This window comes from Psittacula echo, assembly GCF_963264785.1.
Source record: "Psittacula echo genome assembly, chromosome: Z".
Taxonomy (NCBI): domain Eukaryota; kingdom Metazoa; phylum Chordata; class Aves; order Psittaciformes; family Psittacidae; genus Psittacula; species Psittacula echo.
This window is the reverse complement of record NC_137742.1, coordinates 13762997-13780057: the sequence shown is the minus strand read 5'-3', so window position 1 is coordinate 13780057 and position 17061 is coordinate 13762997. Positions and strand designations below refer to the sequence as shown.

General features: G+C 42.8%; 2 protein-coding genes across 2 annotated transcripts; one reads left to right on the top strand and one right to left on the bottom strand.

Annotated features, from left to right (window-relative positions):
- Window positions 1–228: 228 nt before the first annotated feature.
- Window positions 229–4733, bottom strand: BRIX1 (biogenesis of ribosomes BRX1; the record flags this gene model as incomplete). Its single annotated transcript, XM_080637680.1, has 10 exons — window positions 229–514; window positions 796–924; window positions 1535–1636; window positions 1928–1978; window positions 2090–2163; window positions 2259–2308; window positions 2673–2743; window positions 3304–3347; window positions 3737–3848; window positions 4599–4733. The coding sequence occupies 10 exons, from the start codon at window positions 4731–4733 to the stop codon at window positions 245–247; spliced, it is 1038 nt and encodes a 345-aa protein (XP_080493806.1). The 3' UTR covers window positions 229–244.
- Window positions 4734–4835: 102 nt separating this feature from the next.
- RAD1 (RAD1 checkpoint DNA exonuclease) lies at window positions 4836–11375 on the top strand (the record flags this gene model as incomplete). The annotated part of the gene is made up of 5 exons (XM_080637681.1): window positions 4836–5030; window positions 7303–7411; window positions 9630–9888; window positions 10232–10330; window positions 10707–11375. The coding sequence occupies 5 exons, from the start codon at window positions 4836–4838 to the stop codon at window positions 10885–10887; spliced, it is 843 nt and encodes a 280-aa protein (XP_080493807.1). The 3' UTR covers window positions 10888–11375.
- Window positions 11376–17061: the final 5686 nt, after the last annotated feature.

The following is a 17061-nucleotide window of genomic DNA, read 5'->3' as shown; positions in this document are numbered from 1 at the left end:
CAAGTATAAGAGGCCAATTCTCAAACGCAGAAGTATCTGGAGTGTCTCATTCTCTTTCCCTGTTCCCTGGCTTAAAACCCATAAACCCCTCAAAGAAATGAAGACAATAAACGAGTGCAAACTTATCCTAATAAAATGATACTCTGTTTACTTAAAACTGAAGTTGTTAGTTTTGCTTGTAAAAACAACTAAACAAGTATTTACAGTATTACGTCAATGTAACTGGTTACAACATTTGCAACATTTAAGCTGATGCCTCAGTTCTGAAAAGCTTTTTCTGTTTCTTCCTCTGAATTTTGCGTAGCTTCTTTTTATCTTTAACAATTGGCTTTGACTCTGGTTTCACAAGCTGTATTTCCACTGGCTTTTCTTCAGCTGGAGTTTCAAAGACCACTTCAGTGGGATCTTCTTTAATAAGCACCTTACTCTCTTGTTTCTTAATCTTTTGTACTTCCTTCACGTGCTGTTTCTCTCTAAACTTAGCCGCCACTGACAATCTTACCAGCCGTCGATGCTATGAAAACAAGAATTTGAATTTCATCAGGTTTCACATAAGTAAAATGGAAGAAATCAGGTATTAAAGAAAGAGGTGGTAATTTCTCTGCTTAATTGTCAAAATCCTCAATGTAATGCCATCTTTTCATGGACTCTGTTCTCAAATTAGGATCAGTTAAGGGCACTTTCGTTCTACAACAGATTCCAGGGAAAGGTATACATGATTCTCCTGCACAGACTACAGATTGGCTTTCAAGTTAATTTCTAAATGAAAGGCAAGGCAAAAATAAAGCTACTTACCATATTTGGGGACTGGTAATGGGGATTCTCATATAGAGTTGGTCCTCCAAAGCTACCTTGGAAGATTTTTATGAGATTCAGGACAAAACGAGGCCCAATTTCTACTAGAGATGCATCTTCTTCTATTATCTGCAATAAGAATACTTTCTTCATTTATAGATCTGATCGAAGTATACGACCCTGTAAGCACCTTGCATATAGTGACACACAACTGAATTTAAATCCCAGATAAAATGCCACTGAAGCTGATAAGCTAGACACAATTCTATATATAAAGCACCTCTTCAGCTTCAAGCAAGCCTTTAGAGAGTAGCAGGTGTTTGTGAAGCCTCCCTTTAAAAACTAAGCTCCAGCACACTTTGGGTCAAAGCAGCAAGTCAGGTTAAAAGGCAAGCAAAGCTTAGGCTTCAGCTAGCACTCACCATTACTGAGACAAGTATCACAGAATCACAGCTAACAGAACAGAAGCTGAAGTACAAAGAACTTAAATCAGTTCTCTCCAGAACTACAGAAGAAGTAATTTCATAGAATCATAGAATAGTTAGGGTTGGAAAGGACCTTAAGATTATCTAGTTCCAACCCTCCTGCCATGGGCAGGGACACTAAGATTACCTGCTGCAAGCACTATTTGCTGGCATATCCTGACAATAATGATTCTTCTCATTTTACTGTAATTAATGGATTTTATATGAAACTACTCCATTGAGCTCCTCTTGAGGAGCTAAAAGAGACCACTTACCTGGTAATTCCGAAACCAGATCCTCTCATCTGTGACAGTGAAGGTGAAAACATGATCTACAAAAGGCTGACTTTTGGGGTGATACTGCGGTGTACTAAATATCTGTGATGAAAGACAATATTTCTCATTATCTGTATTTAAAGACACCCAAAATAAATGTTTAATTAATTTTAGTTTTCCAAGATCCCTATCCCAGGTTACATTTCAAAACTCTAAACTCATGAAAAAGTGTCCCCATGACTTTAAGCACATGACCCTAATGCTTTGCAGATTTTCTGCAAGTTCGTAAGTGTAAAACTACTGCTTAAAAAAACCCCTTGATATTTTAAAATACTTTGCCAAAAAACATTTCCAATGAGGAAGGAACACTGGACAGCAGAACTACAGACTGACCTGAATAAACAATTCTTTTAGCAGGGCATAGTGTGGCTCTTTGTCAAATATCTACAAAGAAAAGAAGTAATTTTACATACAAAGCTAAATGCAATAGCTGTGCAAAAAACCCCAAAATGAAATACTCATTGAAATATTCAATGAAATAAAACCTATACTTACTGGATCGAAAGACAAAAGGGGCCGTGAGCCCCTGAGGCAGTTTCCTGTCATCTTCAATTCAGCCAGAGTGTGAACTAGTGATTTTTTAAAAAAATATCATTTTAATACTTACATAAAACGGTACCAAAAGAAAGTAAAAGTCCAGATGCAATAATGTCAGCCAACTTACCATTCTGCACTAAGAATTTAGCTGATGGTCCCTGTGGTGTATTTGAAAGCCTGCAGAGGGCAGGTGGTGGGGAAGACAAAAAAGAAAAACGTTAACAGCAGCCAGAAGGTACAGTGGATTTTACAGTGCACTCCAACCAGTCATTTCTGTGCTGAAGTAGTTTCAGTTGCTTTTGCAGCATTACAGAGTTCCTTCCAGATACTTGCTTTGTGAACATCTTTGTAAAGTGCTTCTGTAAAGTCAACAAAAGCTGGTCATGCATTGTAAACTTGTACTACCCACAGAAGTGCAAGATTAGTACAGATTCAACTAACACTACTTCACACATCTTCACTATTGCAGTAAAAAACTTCAGATACAAGGGAGCATCCCCAGCTATATATGGAAATGTAAGAAAACATAACATTTCCTTACCACATATAGAGATCCTGTTTCTTTTTGGCTTCAAAAAAGATGCATTTATTGCAGTTTTTCATTTCACACACCTATACGAGATACACCAAATTAGCTGTTTATAAACTTCTGAAGATGTTTTAAAAAACTTTCCACATTAATCTCTAATACCTTCCCTCCCTCCAAAATGTAAATTTAAAAGCAAAGGTCTCTTCTTAATACTGATCCCCATTTTTAAACTGAAGCACTTGTCTTGTTGGAAAATCTCACATATTTATTACCAGGAGTAATAACTTCATTAAAGCTACAAGCAACCTGGTAAGATCTCCAGGATACACACATTACAGCAGGAGCTGTGAAATTAGGTTCTAGTTTTGGAACTATGGATGTCCTATATTGCTTGGCCTGGCTGCCTATTTGTTCCCTGCTTTCCCCAAGTATAAACTGTAATGCATCTTTCATGTATACTGAAAAGCCCATTCTGCTTTACTTCGTCATGACAAATGTATATGTTTAATTGAGGTTTCATGTTTTAACATGAGCACTTTTTGAGTATCTGTAATTTTAATTTATGAAACTGGTTGCCCATTTTTCTTGCACATTGGATTTCCAGAGAAAATAAAAAAGCAGCATTGGTTAAATCCTGGATTACCTCGTTAATTACAAATAACTGGTCTTTACGGTCCATTTTGGTATCTGGAAGACAAGAACAACATTCAGAAGGCAGGAAAAGCAATTTAACACAAGCAATTCTTTCAGCAGTTCTTTCTTCCTTTTGCAAAAAAATTACTGCTATAAATGAAAGATTAAGAGTAACTATCAAGTTGTTTCAGATATGTTATACAATAAATAAACACCGCACCAAAAGTATTTGTGCACTTACAGGATTGAGGCCATAGGAGCCATTTCTCAGAAAATATTAAGATACAATGACAGTTGCTATATTTGCCGGCGCAAAAGGGGTTTGGTGTTTCAAGTATAAGTTCGTCAAACCAGTTATGTACCACAGTTTTAAAAAGAACAGGTTGTTAGGAGTTCTTGGTTTAAAACTAATCTGAAAATGTCAGTTATGAAGGATGCCTCACCTGCTTTAGAATGAGGCATCAATGTCCTCAGGTCTTGCATTAGGTGCCTTGTTCTGAAATTAATGCCACGAGAAGAAAAAATAAGCACTCGTTCCTTGTTCTTCCATTTACCCTAGGAAAAAAAAAGACGCAAAAGTTAAGCAGGAAGTTTCCAGCCTTAAAACTACTACAACACAGCAACACTGAAGGTTTGAACTCTAATTACAGAAAAACACCGCAAGAACATTTGCTATTAACATTATCTGCTTAATTCAGACAGAATCACTCTTGCAGCAGAACAGAACATGGGAGCCTCCGTTTTTACATTGAGATCTATCATCTATCCTCCTACAGTATGTTCGCATAGAAAGCTTTTGATTCATACAAAACATGTAAGTACTCCACATGCACCACTTATTCACGAAAGTCATCCCCCCCTCCCCTGCCACGGGAACCGAGCTGCAGCCTCAGAGCACAATTCAGGTATTCTACACTTAAGCATGTGATGAATCTCAGACTTCAATGCGCTACTTTTGGGGTTTATTTTAAACGAACTGCAAAGAAATTACTAACCCCCCCTTACGGCGGTTCCTAAATGAGAAAGGCAAAATTCCCATCTACTTTTTGGATATAACAGGATTATCCAAGTGTTCAAAATACCTGAGTATTTAAAATTCACTTTCGAGTGAATCATAGCATCGCAGAATGGTTCGTGTTGGAAGGGACCTTAAAGATCATTTAGTTCCAACCCACTGCCACAGGCAGGGACAAACCATCCACCAGAACAACGCTCTCCTCGTACTTTAACACCGTAAAGAAGCCATGCATCAGACCCTCCAACCCGGCCGAGCAGTGGGTCCCCGGCACCCCCCGCCGCGGGTACCTGCGACACCGGCGGCGGGATGCGGTACTCCTCCGGTGCCGCCGAGTCCCCCGGCTCGGCCGCGCTCGGCGCCGCTTTCGCCCGCTTCACCGGCCGCTCCGCCGGGCCCGCACGCTTCCTCTTGGCCGCCGCCATTTCGGGCGCACCACGCACTGCCGTGCTTCACTTCCGCCCGCTGTTAACTTCCGCCCGCGCTTTAGCAGCCTTTCCGCTTCCGAGGCGGTGGGTGGGGTCGGTATGCCGCTGACGGCGCAGCCGGCAGGCAGCGGGGAGCCGTACGTGTTGTCCGCCAGCCTGGACAATGCCCGGCACCTCTCCAGCCTCCTCAGGGCCGTCCACTTCCAGGACCACGCCACCTGCTTCGCCACCGACAGTGGGCTGAGGGTGACGGTGGAGGACGCCAAGTGCATCCAGGCCAATGCTTTCATCCAGGTGGGATGCCGCGGACGGTGTGGAGCGGAGCGGCACGGCTGCGAACGCCGCTGAAAACCGTAGGGAACCCCCATCCCTGTTACATAGTAAAGGAGGAGCGGGGGAGCTCCTTTGACAGGGCGGCACGTCAGCGGGAGGTGTGAGGGAAGCGCTGTGGTCATTCCTGAGGTGTCCGGGCTGTGGAAGGAAAGTGAGTTCTGTCCACTTTGAAAGAGAGCACAAATTCAGACACACATCTGCAGCACGTCGGCTGGGCTGAGCTGAGAGCTTCCAGCCGCAGGGCTCTATCACAGAATCTGTTTCTTCTACTCTCTGGTTCTGCCTGTGCGGACTTAGTCCAGGAAAGGTGCTCGGGAGGTTACCGTAGATAAGAGGATCTCACCTGTCCTTGTCTATACAACTTTAAATAGCAATCTAAGTGACTTAACTTGTATTTAATAGGCCATCTAATATAAGATCAAAAGCAGCTTTGCTTGCTGTTCTGCTACCTCTTTTGTAGCCATGACTTCTGGCTTTACTTTTGATTTTCTTTTGTTAAGGTGCAATTTTAGTTTTAATTCTTTTAACAATGGTTTATTTTCCAAGTGATTGTATTTGTTTTTATTTAAGACATATCCGACTTGTAAATGCTTTAAGAACAGGCGTTGTGCTGGGTCCTGTTTTTGAAAGCATGTGTGATACTGGGTATGTAAGTGGAAAGGATGAGGAATATTTTGTCGTAGTACCTCAAACCTAACTTTACCATTCTTCTGTCCTTCAGCATGGGTGTCTTTGCTGTCTCTGAAACTGCAGCCTGAGCTGTGTGTGGAAAGGGAGAAGCCTGACTCTCCCTGTGCCTGCGTCTCGCCTTGCTTTCTCCTGCTCTTTGCTGTGCAGTCCTTCTTTACACTAGTGTTGTATTTGTTTGGTTGCCTTTCTGCTCAAGCTGGTTCATGAACTGGCCAGCATGTGCTACTGGAAGCTAAGTAGTGGGCACATGTGAGCAGGAGCAGAGGAACAGTGACTGGAGGTTCCTTTGGGAATGTGGAGGTGTTAAGTATAGAATAGAATAGTTTCTGTTGGAAGGGACCTAAAACAATTATCTGACTGCTGATCACTTCTGGCCTGACCAAACACTGCTTTGGTCACTAGCACTGATCACTTCTGGGCTGACCAAAAGTTAAAGCCTGTTGTTAAGGGCATTGTCCAAATGCCTCTTAAACACTGACAGGCTTGGGGCATCAACCACCTCTCCAGGAAACCTGTTCCAGTGTTTGACCACCCTCTTGGTAAAAAAATGCTTCCTGATGTCCAGTCTAAACCTCTCCTGGTGCAGCTTTGAACCATTCCTATGTCTCCTGTCACTGGGTACCAGGGAGCAGAGCTCAGCACGTGCCTCTTACCCTCCTCAGGAAGCTGTGGGAGATCAAGGAGGTCACCCCTCAGCCTCCTTCTCTCCAAACTAGACAAGCCCAGAGCCCTCAGCCACTCCTCACAGGACATTTCCTTCCAGCCCTGTCACCAGCTCTGTTGCCTCCTCTGGACCCATTCAAGGACCTTCACATCCTTAAATGGTGGGTCCCAGCACTGCCCACAGTGGTCCAGGTGAGGCTGCACCAATGCTGAATACAGCGGGAGAATCACCTCTGCTGACCGGCTGGTGATGCTGTGTCTGATGTACCCCAGGATGGGGTTTGCTCTCTTGGCTGCCAGTAAAAACATGTAATGGCTTGTTCAAAAGTAACTCACATCACCCTGCTTTGCTTCCAAGATACTGCGTTCTTTCACTTACCACAAAGCAGCTAGTGCCCAGTAGCAAATGGGGTAGCCTGGAGTAGTTTACCCCTATTAGGCTAGTGCAAGGCACATTCCAGCACGTTTCAATGTTATGAACTCGCTATTCTGTTCCGTTCATCCTTATTTTTATTATTTGAATGTTTGTTCATGCTCTGAGTGAAGAAAAGTCACACAATTGTTACATATGATGTATTTGCCTGAATGTTTCAGCTCCAGAAGTAGGCAGCTTTAGGCTTTAACATTTGTAGTTTGTTTTTGAACTATGAAAGGGGAGTGTTTAGGTTTTCATGCTTATGCCAAGCTACTTTGTTTCAGCAGTGTCCTGATTTTATTTTACTAGTTTTGAGGTTGAAGACCTATTTTTCTTTAATTGATGGTTGTGTTACGTTGTAGGAATTGCTTTGTATTGCACTGATCTCAGAAAGCACTGGATTTAAGGAAATAAGTGTAAATGGTAAAATAATTGCAGAAACTTCCCTCTTTTTGTTTCTTACAGGCAGAAATTTTTCAGGAATTTGCTGTCCAGGAGCAAACAGTGACATTCCGGATCAATTTGTCTGTTCTTCTTGACTGCCTGACTATTTTTGATACCAGTTCTTTGCCAGGTATGGCGCATATTTACCTTGACAGTGTATGTGCATCGCATGTAATCATGTAGTGAAACCTGTACATAGGCACAGAGAGACTTCCAGCCTTGGCAAAAAGTCTGAGCTCAGCTTCAGTCCTTCTGAGTATGGCAGCTACTGCTGCTAAGCAGGATCCTTAAGCTAAAACAAGCGTCCACTGTGATATGTGTCTGTGATGCTGTTGGGCTATCTGAGAAATAGGGGATTCTTCCTGTGAAGATTATGTTTCCTGGATCTGTGTAAGGCACAAAAGAACTGCTGGTTTTAGGAGAGAACCCTTTTGTGGCATGATGTCCAGTGCACAGCCCCAGTTTGTATCCTAGCTCTGTTCGGGACTGAAGGTCCAAATAGTTTCTCTCAATAAGGAAACATGTCAAGTAATTTCGGGCATCTCTGGCAAGTTGGGTGATATTTAGGCTGGAGTTGTTACTCTGAGGCCAATACTGTGCCCTAGAACTGACCCATGCTGCAGCTGCCTTTCCTGTTGATTTGTTTTCAGTCTGGGGCCCAGATCATCCACATAACACAAATGCAAATATGTGTCCATGTGCCCTTCACCAAGGGAAAAATGTGGGCACAGCTGGCAGACTAGTTCCTCTGCAGCCCATCCAGGGTAGTTAGTATGGATGTAGAGAGCACCAGGTTTCCTTTAGTAAAGGACTGTGCTTCACACTGTCACATGCTTTTAAGTGGCCAGCAGGGCAGGCTACACATACCCTCAGCCTCAGGCTAAAACTACTGCTTGGGCAAGGGGGCAGCCTCTTACCAGACCTGCCACTTTGCGATGAAAAAGCAGGAAAGCTGTCAGTACATCTTAAGGCCACAGGGGATCCTCATTAGCCTTATAGGGGACTCAGGCTGACTAAATGCTGTGAGCTGTAGCAGAAATGAGCACACTGGAAGACAGTATACACATAGCTTGGAGTTTATCTTCGTAACAAAAAAATTTGTATCAGCTTGATAATAAATGTGATCTCTTCTCCAGTATTTCTGTGCTTTGTGCAACCCTGGAACATCCAGCTACCTCAGAAATACTAACAAGCATATTAACAAGGAATTAGGACGTGTTCTGGGCTTGAAGTCTGCACGGGTTCCAAGTAGCACTATTGGTTCACTGTGCTATTGCTCCCAGTGGAATAGCTGTTATGTTGCACTTTCTGTTCCTTCCCTTCTTCAGACTGCACCTGCATCTATTTTGTGAATATTTTCTCCAGCTTGCAGATAAGGTACTGAGGAATTACACTTGCCTACAGTCTCGCAAATCTGCAGCTGGATTGGGTAGTGCTTCAGGTGCCGTATACACACTTCGGATTTTCTTTATAAAGTGTGTGAATCACAAAAATCAGGAAGACTCCATTATTGATCCTGTTTGTAGTCTTTTCAGTGACAGAGGTGCATGGGAACCTGCCTTCAGGATTATGTGTACAAGTATTGAATTACGTGAACTGACCTGTTTAAACAGAACAAAAAAACCCAACCCAGGTCTTAGTGAATTTTATTTCCTATAAATTACTATTTTTTTTTCTTGGTGGTTATTCAAAAACTATTTTCACAAACAAAATAACTACATATTAGCATGACTGTAAGGAAGGACTATGTACTCGCGTGTAGTAGAGTGATACTACAACAGATGTTTTTCGGTAGTTATAACATTGCAGCTGTGTGTTGAACTCCACATTCCTCTGCTGTTTCTGTTGTGACTCTGACCTAAAGACCTAAGTCAACTATACTAAACAGCACCCTTATTTTGAGAAACCAGATGTTCAGATTATGATTACCCAGCAAAATGTAATGGAGGCTAAACTGTGTTAACTTCAGTTTGGGTTGCACAAGTAACAAGAGTAGTGAAGAAAGATGATATGAGCCAGAGAAAGCCTCAGGACCATGGAGGATTTTCCAGTGCCACTTATGTATTTGTAGCATATCCAGCTTCGTTGTCACAGCTAGTGTGACCTGTTTGGCACATGACACAAGTAGGATTTGAACTGGCATCTACAGACAGATGAATTTGTTTTGCACTTCACGTGGTCCTTAGGAGGTTGCATGAAGTATGCTACGTTGATCTGTTGGAAGCTGGACCAAACATGCTGAATCAAATTGATCTGTGCCCTGTATAGCAGTAAAATGTGAACTTTCTAAAGTGATCAGATGTGCTAGCTAGCTCTTTAAAGAATGTAAATTTCATTCTCTTTTTCAGGAACATCAACAGCCCTTAAGATGTGTTATCGTGGTTATGGTTATCCCTTGATGCTGTTCTTGGAAGAAGGAGGTGTAGTGACAGTGTGCAAAATAAACACTCAAGAACCTGAGGACTTGTTAGACTTTGATTTCTGCAGTACAAAGGTTGTTAATAAAATTATCCTGCAGTCAGAAGGGTTACGAAAAGCATTTGCTGAACTGGATATGACCAGTGAAGTTATGCAGATTACCATGTCTCCAGATAAACCCTACTTCAGGTACTGGAAACTGTGCTTTCAACTCAAATGTTCATACTTGGCCTCTGTTGGTAAAGACTGGAAGTTTTCAGGGTGGAGGGGGAGGGAGCTGTTTTAGAATACTGCTTTATTTTAAGAAGAATTGTAGTGAGTAATATGTTATCAAACTAACATAGTAATGAACACATTGACAACCTGGTATATGTGACACTGTTGCAGACAGTTTAGGGTTTTTAATTAAATAAACCAAAACAACCAATAGTGTTCTGTGAAACAGCCATTGAGGTATTCAAGAGGACTGATTCTGATGAGTTTTTAGAGAACTGAGGTCAGGTATTTTGAGATGGTGCCTTTTGTCTTCCAGGTTATCCACTTTTGGAAATGCTGGCAGTGCACATCTGGACTACTCTAAGGACTCTGATTTGATAGAAGCATTCCACTGTAACCAGACCCAGACAAACAGGTTAGGAAGTCTATGATCAGTGCCCTCTGTGGAATATCATGTGTTCTAAACTTTTCTTGTTTCTTGTACTTTTCTAAATGCATATGTCCCAGTTTTAAATTTTTCTTGCTGGAAAGTTTACCAAAACCTTTTTTTGTGTTACTGTATTAAATTCACTAGTACAGGCAAGAAGGGAAATACTTCCCATCTGATAAAAGCCTGTGCTTGTGATCAAAAGCTAAGGAATAGCAGTGTCTGTCTGACGTCATTATCAGAAAAAGATCAAATTAGCATATTGCTAATTGTTTTTTCTGTGGCTTTAACTGGGAGTAATGTTTCAGCTCCTTTCTGAATAGCTTATTTTCTTCATATGACTTTTTTTTTTTCTTTGCTGCAGGTACAAGATTTCTTTGCTTAAGCCATCTACGAAGGCACTGGCTTTATCTTGTAAGGTGTCCATTAGAACAGATGCTCAAGGATTTCTTTCACTGCAGTATATGATTAGGAATGAAGATGGACAGATCTGTTTTGTAGAATACTATTGTTGCCCTGATGAGAATATTACTGAAGAGATGTAGGTGTGTGAGTTTGGTGTCTGTATTATATTTATGGATATATAAAATAGTATATTTTTCTATAAAATGAGTGAAAGCTGTAAAGATTAATAGACTCAATATTGTAAGTTTTTTAGCTCTTAGTTTTCATTACCTCGCAAACATTTCTTAGCCTTGACTCAAAAAACTGAGTCTGAAAAAGCAAATAGGAGAGCTGGTTGTCTCTAGCCACTGATTCTAGCACAGATGCTGAAGTGGTGTTCATGTAATACATTGTTGCTTTTTACAGTGTTCTGCAAGAAATTTTATTTGTGTTTTGGTTTTTCATTCTTGTCTTTGGCTTGTTCTAAGTAATTCACAGGGGAAAATCTGAATACTTTCTGTATTTTAGCCAGTTAACTTTCAGTGACTTAAAAATAAAACCAAATCCATCTTGAAAGAGGATGACGTTTTCAGACTGATTTCTTAACAGCAGCAGGTGGTTTCTTTCTGGCAAATGCTGACATGTTTTGCTGGTAAAGACCCTAGACTCCTCATCTTAATTAATTCTTAATATAACTCAATTCTGTGTAATTTCATCTGATACCAATTTACCCTTTTGCCTGCAGTACTGATGTTGAACTTGTAAACTAAGTTAGAAGCCAGGATTTACTTACTCATAACTGTTCTGGCAGTACTGTTGTTTTGTATCTAGTAATTCATTACACATCCACAAGAATGCTGCTGCTGAAACATTTCTGTATGTACATGTCCCAGTTCCTGTGCTGCTACTATCTAGTAATGCTGTTAAGAATCATAAGGAGAGAGAAAAGTTTCATATTTGAAATTATTTGTGAAATTAGTTTACCTTCTCAGTAGACTTTTTCAGCAACAGGAGGGACTCCTAAACTGCAGTAAAGGAATGTCTGCCTGTGTCCCATGGGGTGGTGTATTTGTATAGCTGCTAAAAATGGACCTGTTCTCTTACTGAAAAGGGAGTGCAGTTTCTGGAGAGTTTTCTGCAGTGGCCAGCTTTGCAAAGTGGTGAGGTAGGCTGTACTGGGTCAAAAGTTGTGCTTCTCCGATCACACCTTTCTGTTGCAAACAACCAGCTCAAAGCAGGAGGTCTGCTGAACCAGATGGGTGTCGAACCACGTGCAGAGACTGCAGCTCACACTGCAGGAGACTGAAGTCCCCCTGCCTTGCTGCCATGTGATGGCATCCAAGAGCTCCGTGATCTGTGGGTGGTTTCTACAGCTGTAAACTGAAGTCAAGTTTTGGTTTTGTCAGAAGACGAGGTCCTACTTTGCACATGTGAAAACAGTATGTTCGTATGTCACAAAGTTGATTGCTTCGCAGTCCAACAGAATCCAAGTTCTTTGGGTTTATTTAAGTTCAAATGCTTTTGTTGACCATTTTTCGTTTCTTGCTTGTATCAGCAAGAGTGCACTTTAAGAGTACACAGTGTTAGCAGTTCACTTTTATTGTCTTCCATGCAGGTCATCCATTTATTGCAATAAATTTTACATTTGAAAAACAATCACAAATCTTTGAACTGCAGGACTGATAAGGATATGTAGTAATACTCTACGTTACTCTTAATTACTGTCTTTTATATTTTGAATTTTCTTTTGGCTTATTGTGTTGGTTTCTTCAGTGAAGAAAATGTGTTATGGTCTCATTGGGAGTTATATTATCCCAGACTACTGAGTGGTAAGAATGATTTACATAATCTCTGAGTGAAAGGATAAAAATAAACCAGAACACATCACTTTCTTAGTATGGTTTATTTTAGAGTATCAGAGTTCCTTGTATTGTGTTCAAGGACATTACTGTGGCTTAACATTTGTATTTTTATGTAATTGCCTACAGATGTACTATATTACATCTTAAAATAGTACTTTAAAAATCTCTCCTGTGATCTACCAACAGTGGTCATGGAAATAATATCCTAAGTAGTTAGAACACCACAAAAATACCAGAAAGTAACTGTTGTGTGACTTGTCATAATTCAGATTTTGCCCACCTGTTTTCTTATAAAATGGTACATGTAAGAATTACTTGTGTAAACTAACAGCAGTTCCTGGAGGTGAGAACTGCAACCAGCATTTTCCACCCTGGTTCAGTTAGCTGTAGTAGGTGCTGCCTGGCTGTTCTGACATCTGGGGCTGTGGTCAACGCAGATCCAGAGGCCTCAAAACTGACAAGAGACTTTTCCTCCCACTATTTTGATTTGTGCTTTTCAGAGCAAAAACTGACCTCCAGTCTTACAGAAGGCTTCTCTTTTGTTCTGCCTTGAAATGACTGCCCACAGGCCTTGGGTCCCATCAGTCTGCTAAGATACTGGAAGACAAAATAATGCCTCTGGCTCTTGGTCCTGAGCATCTTTATGCAAGAAAAGATTAGTGGTGCTAATACTAATGTTAACCTCTTTCCTCCCCATATGTTGAGAAGTTCTTGTGTTTCTTTGGCTTCCACACGCTGAGGCCCAACCACAGCCATTTGGATCCGTGAAGACTGTTGAGCACAAAATTGCCCAGCAGGAATTGAGTTCTAAACATCTTTTCCAGAGTTATAATGGGAAGGAATCAGGAAAAAATTGCATAAGGATTTATAAGGAAATATATTCCCAGCTGGATGGGTCTTCACTAAGGTTAGCAAAGCAGTTGGAAAAATTGAGATAAGCCACATGCTGTTTCCTTTAACTGTTTTGAACATCATTTTGTAGCAGCTTGTAAACCCCTAAGAATCCAAGAGGTGGGTCTTACCAAAACATGTATGAGTAGTAGCAGTAACACTGAACAGCACTTTTGCTGATAGAACATTAATCTTGAACTGAACAAATATGAAATTATTTTTTAAATAGAGGTATTCCAGAATAGAGGCTTGAAGCCTTCCTCTTGAGACAGAAACTCGTATGAATCTGTCTTTGGGGGGAGAGGGAAGGAGAGTTGCTTAGGTATAAATGAATAGACAGTGAATATCCACCAGGAATGTCACTCTCTTCAGTGGCACAGCGCATGGCAGAGTATGGTGAGTTGGGATCAGTGCTTCAGATGTGCTCTGAGCCCATTCACTCATTTTGCAGATCAAAACCCCAGTGAGACACTGGTCAAAATCTAGAGGTTACTCTTGCGTTGTTGGTGGTGGGATTTTGCAGATGAGCCTGGAGGGTGTACTGGGTTTTCTAGTCTGGTCTAAAGCGGAGGGAAGGGATAAGAAATATCTCCATGGAGAACTTAGCAGCCTATTACCCTTCCAGCTCAGGTGGGACTGTGGGGGTTGACCAGAAGCGAGCAAGCCAGCAGAAAGCTGGAGGCCTCAATGCATTTCCTGTATTTACTTAATTAGATAATTAAGCTGTCTTCACATATGAGTGGATTTTACCCCTAAGTGTCAATGGAGTGCAGCAATGGATTTGCTGCAGTAAGGGAGGTGTGAAGCCACTCCACCCCATCAGGCAGTAACTGCAGGGAGCTTGCTGCAGCAACAAACAGTTCCTCTGTCTGCTTGGAAACCAGAGGGCTGTCCAAGGAGACAGACCCCCTCTTAGCATATCACACACAGCTCAATGCAACTCAGAAACAGCAGAAAGCACTTAGGTAGGTGCAAAGCTGCTCAGACAGACCCCAGCAGTGCAGGTTGAAGGTGCTGGTGCTGGCTCCCAGGCTACACTTACCTGTGTATATAACAGAATGGTTTGGGTTAGAAAAGAGGTTAAGATTATCTAGTTCCAGCCCCCCTGCCATGTGCAGGAATGCCTAACACTAGACCGTGTCACCCAAGGCTCTGCATATACTGCATGAGATGCTTTTGGGCACAGAGGGGTTGGGGCACTGCACAGTTGGGTTTACACTGCACAAAACTCATTGCAAGGTGCAGGGCCACCTGCAAACAGGAGTGGGCTGATACAGAGCTGTGCTGGGCTGGTAATTGCAGAAACTGCTGGTTGGCCTGAGCTGACACCATGGCAAGGTTCATCCTGAGCAGGGTAATGATTGGGGTGGCCTTGTTCTAGCATCTGGATGTATTCCTGTCAGCTTTTATAGGTGTACCTATCTGATGAATCTCAGATTCTTCTCTTGGTGATTCTCTTCTACTCACAGTTTCAGAGTAAGTTGTTTACCTCGACACAGAGAGCTCTGGCTCTCTTAAATGCTGTCATCAGCTGGTTGACAGCTTTTCCACGCTACAAGCCAGGCTGGGTGATCCCGCATGGTTTGATGCAGATGTACGGCCAGAGACCCATCAGTGGAAGGGACCGCCAGCCTGCCCCTCACCAGTTGCTGGGCATGACATGATCTCTTCACACGGCAGCAAGAACTGCAGTTCTAGAAGCGTGGTGGACACCGTACAGCCGCCTTCAGGCAGCACAGGGCTCCAGGGCGACTCCGCTCCCAAGCCCTCTGTGCCCATGGTGTGGGGGACAGGGCAGGAGGAGCAGTACCGGGGGTCACGCTGCCCCCCCCATGAGCACAGGGACCTGCTATCCTGCTGTGCAACATCTGCACAGGCACATCTGCACCTGGGCGTGCAACATCTGGCCAGCTGTGCTCTCACCCAGCTGCTGAATGCAGAGGACAGCAAGGGCCCAGAGGAGCCGTTTCTAGGAACGAGGCAGCGCAGACCTTTGTGCTTTGTGTCTTCACTCCCCACACTGTTTTCCAGCTGCAGGGGAGGCTCAGACCAGAAGGAATGCTGTGTTTAGCTCAGGGATGTTTTCTTTTTATTTGTCTGGAAAATGCAGCTTAATCCAGCTCCCTCCTTGCTCCACAGCCTCTTCCTTGGAGGTGCCTCCTGAAGGGCTGCAAAGTGCTTATAGAGAAGGAAATTCATCCAGGCATTTTAGGGCAGGGCTTCCCTGTGTGCAGCTGGATGCAGGACTGTTGCTTTAGGACATGGGATGCAAGAAGAGTGTAGTGGGTCCAAGCCTAACCATTACCAGGGAGAGTTTTGGCTAATCCCAAAAGGAAGAGTGACCACACCAAAGAGAGCTTCCCATAGGAGCATGTTTGAGTTCTGCTGCACTGATGCTTGCCTCCTGAGAGCTGCTGAGCGCAAGGTACCAGCTGCAGCATCGCTCCGGGCAGGGTTAAGAACACACACTGTGATGGTGGGGGACACAGGCAGCAGATGGGCTCCAGCCCCAAGCTCCTTGCAGGGATGATGTCAATGAGATGTGCCTGTTTGTTTCCAATCTCCAGCTGCTGGTAGGAGGCCCCATTACCAACTGTCTGAGCATTTCAAGCTGTTGGAAAATGTACAGGGAAGGCAAGTGCTGTGAATTTGGACAGATCAGCACTCAAGCAGGCTTTTAAAATAATAGACTGAAAAACTGATGATTGTGTAAATACCTGCATTAAACTCATCAAGTAGGAGTCTGTGTCAGGGCAGCCAAAGGTTCGTAAACAGTGACAGATACGTTGCCATAAAATGCCTCAAAAAAGACAAATTGTCAGAAAACAAACCCTCCTGAAGCCCCTGGTGGGACTGGGGTCTGGCATCTGCAGGACTGAGAGGACAAACCTCTGCTGCTTGTACAAAGGGGCAAACACAACCATTGAGGAGCCTGATGTTGGTGACACACCACCCGAGGATCCCATCAAGGGGTCCAAAGAGACGAAGAACATAATTTCTCCTAACAGATACTTTGTCATGCACTACTGTAACCTGGGGAACCCAATGCACACGGCTTTCTGGCCAGCAGAAATGTAGGTCTATTCTGTAGCTACAAAAAATGCATCTCAGGCTTCCTCAAATAAGTAGAAACTTATTAAATCACAGATTTTAATTCACTTCAGCTGCAGTTCACCACTGTGTATCATTCTAGTCCAGAGGGTTTATGGAAATGACTGTTAACATGAGGAGAATAAGTTTGTTACTGCCCTGGGAAGAACGTGGACATAAAACCAGAATAAAGTATGGTTATACTCTGTACTGAGTATCTCTGTTATTTTCAAAAGGATCAGTGCAGGACCCAAACAGAAGAGGAGGAGGAGGAGGGGGGATGAAGAAAAGCATTTTGGAAACTTCACTTCTATGAAATGTTTTGCTGAGAGTTGGCTTGCACCCATGAGCACCTCCAGTGACCCCTGTTAGCAGAACCAGTGCTGCTTTAGATGAAGGTTTCCAGGTACTCACTCTTGAACTGTGTCATGATGCTTTTAGTGCTCCCTGTGGCAGACCAAACCACAGTGAATAGCAGATTCAAACCACTGA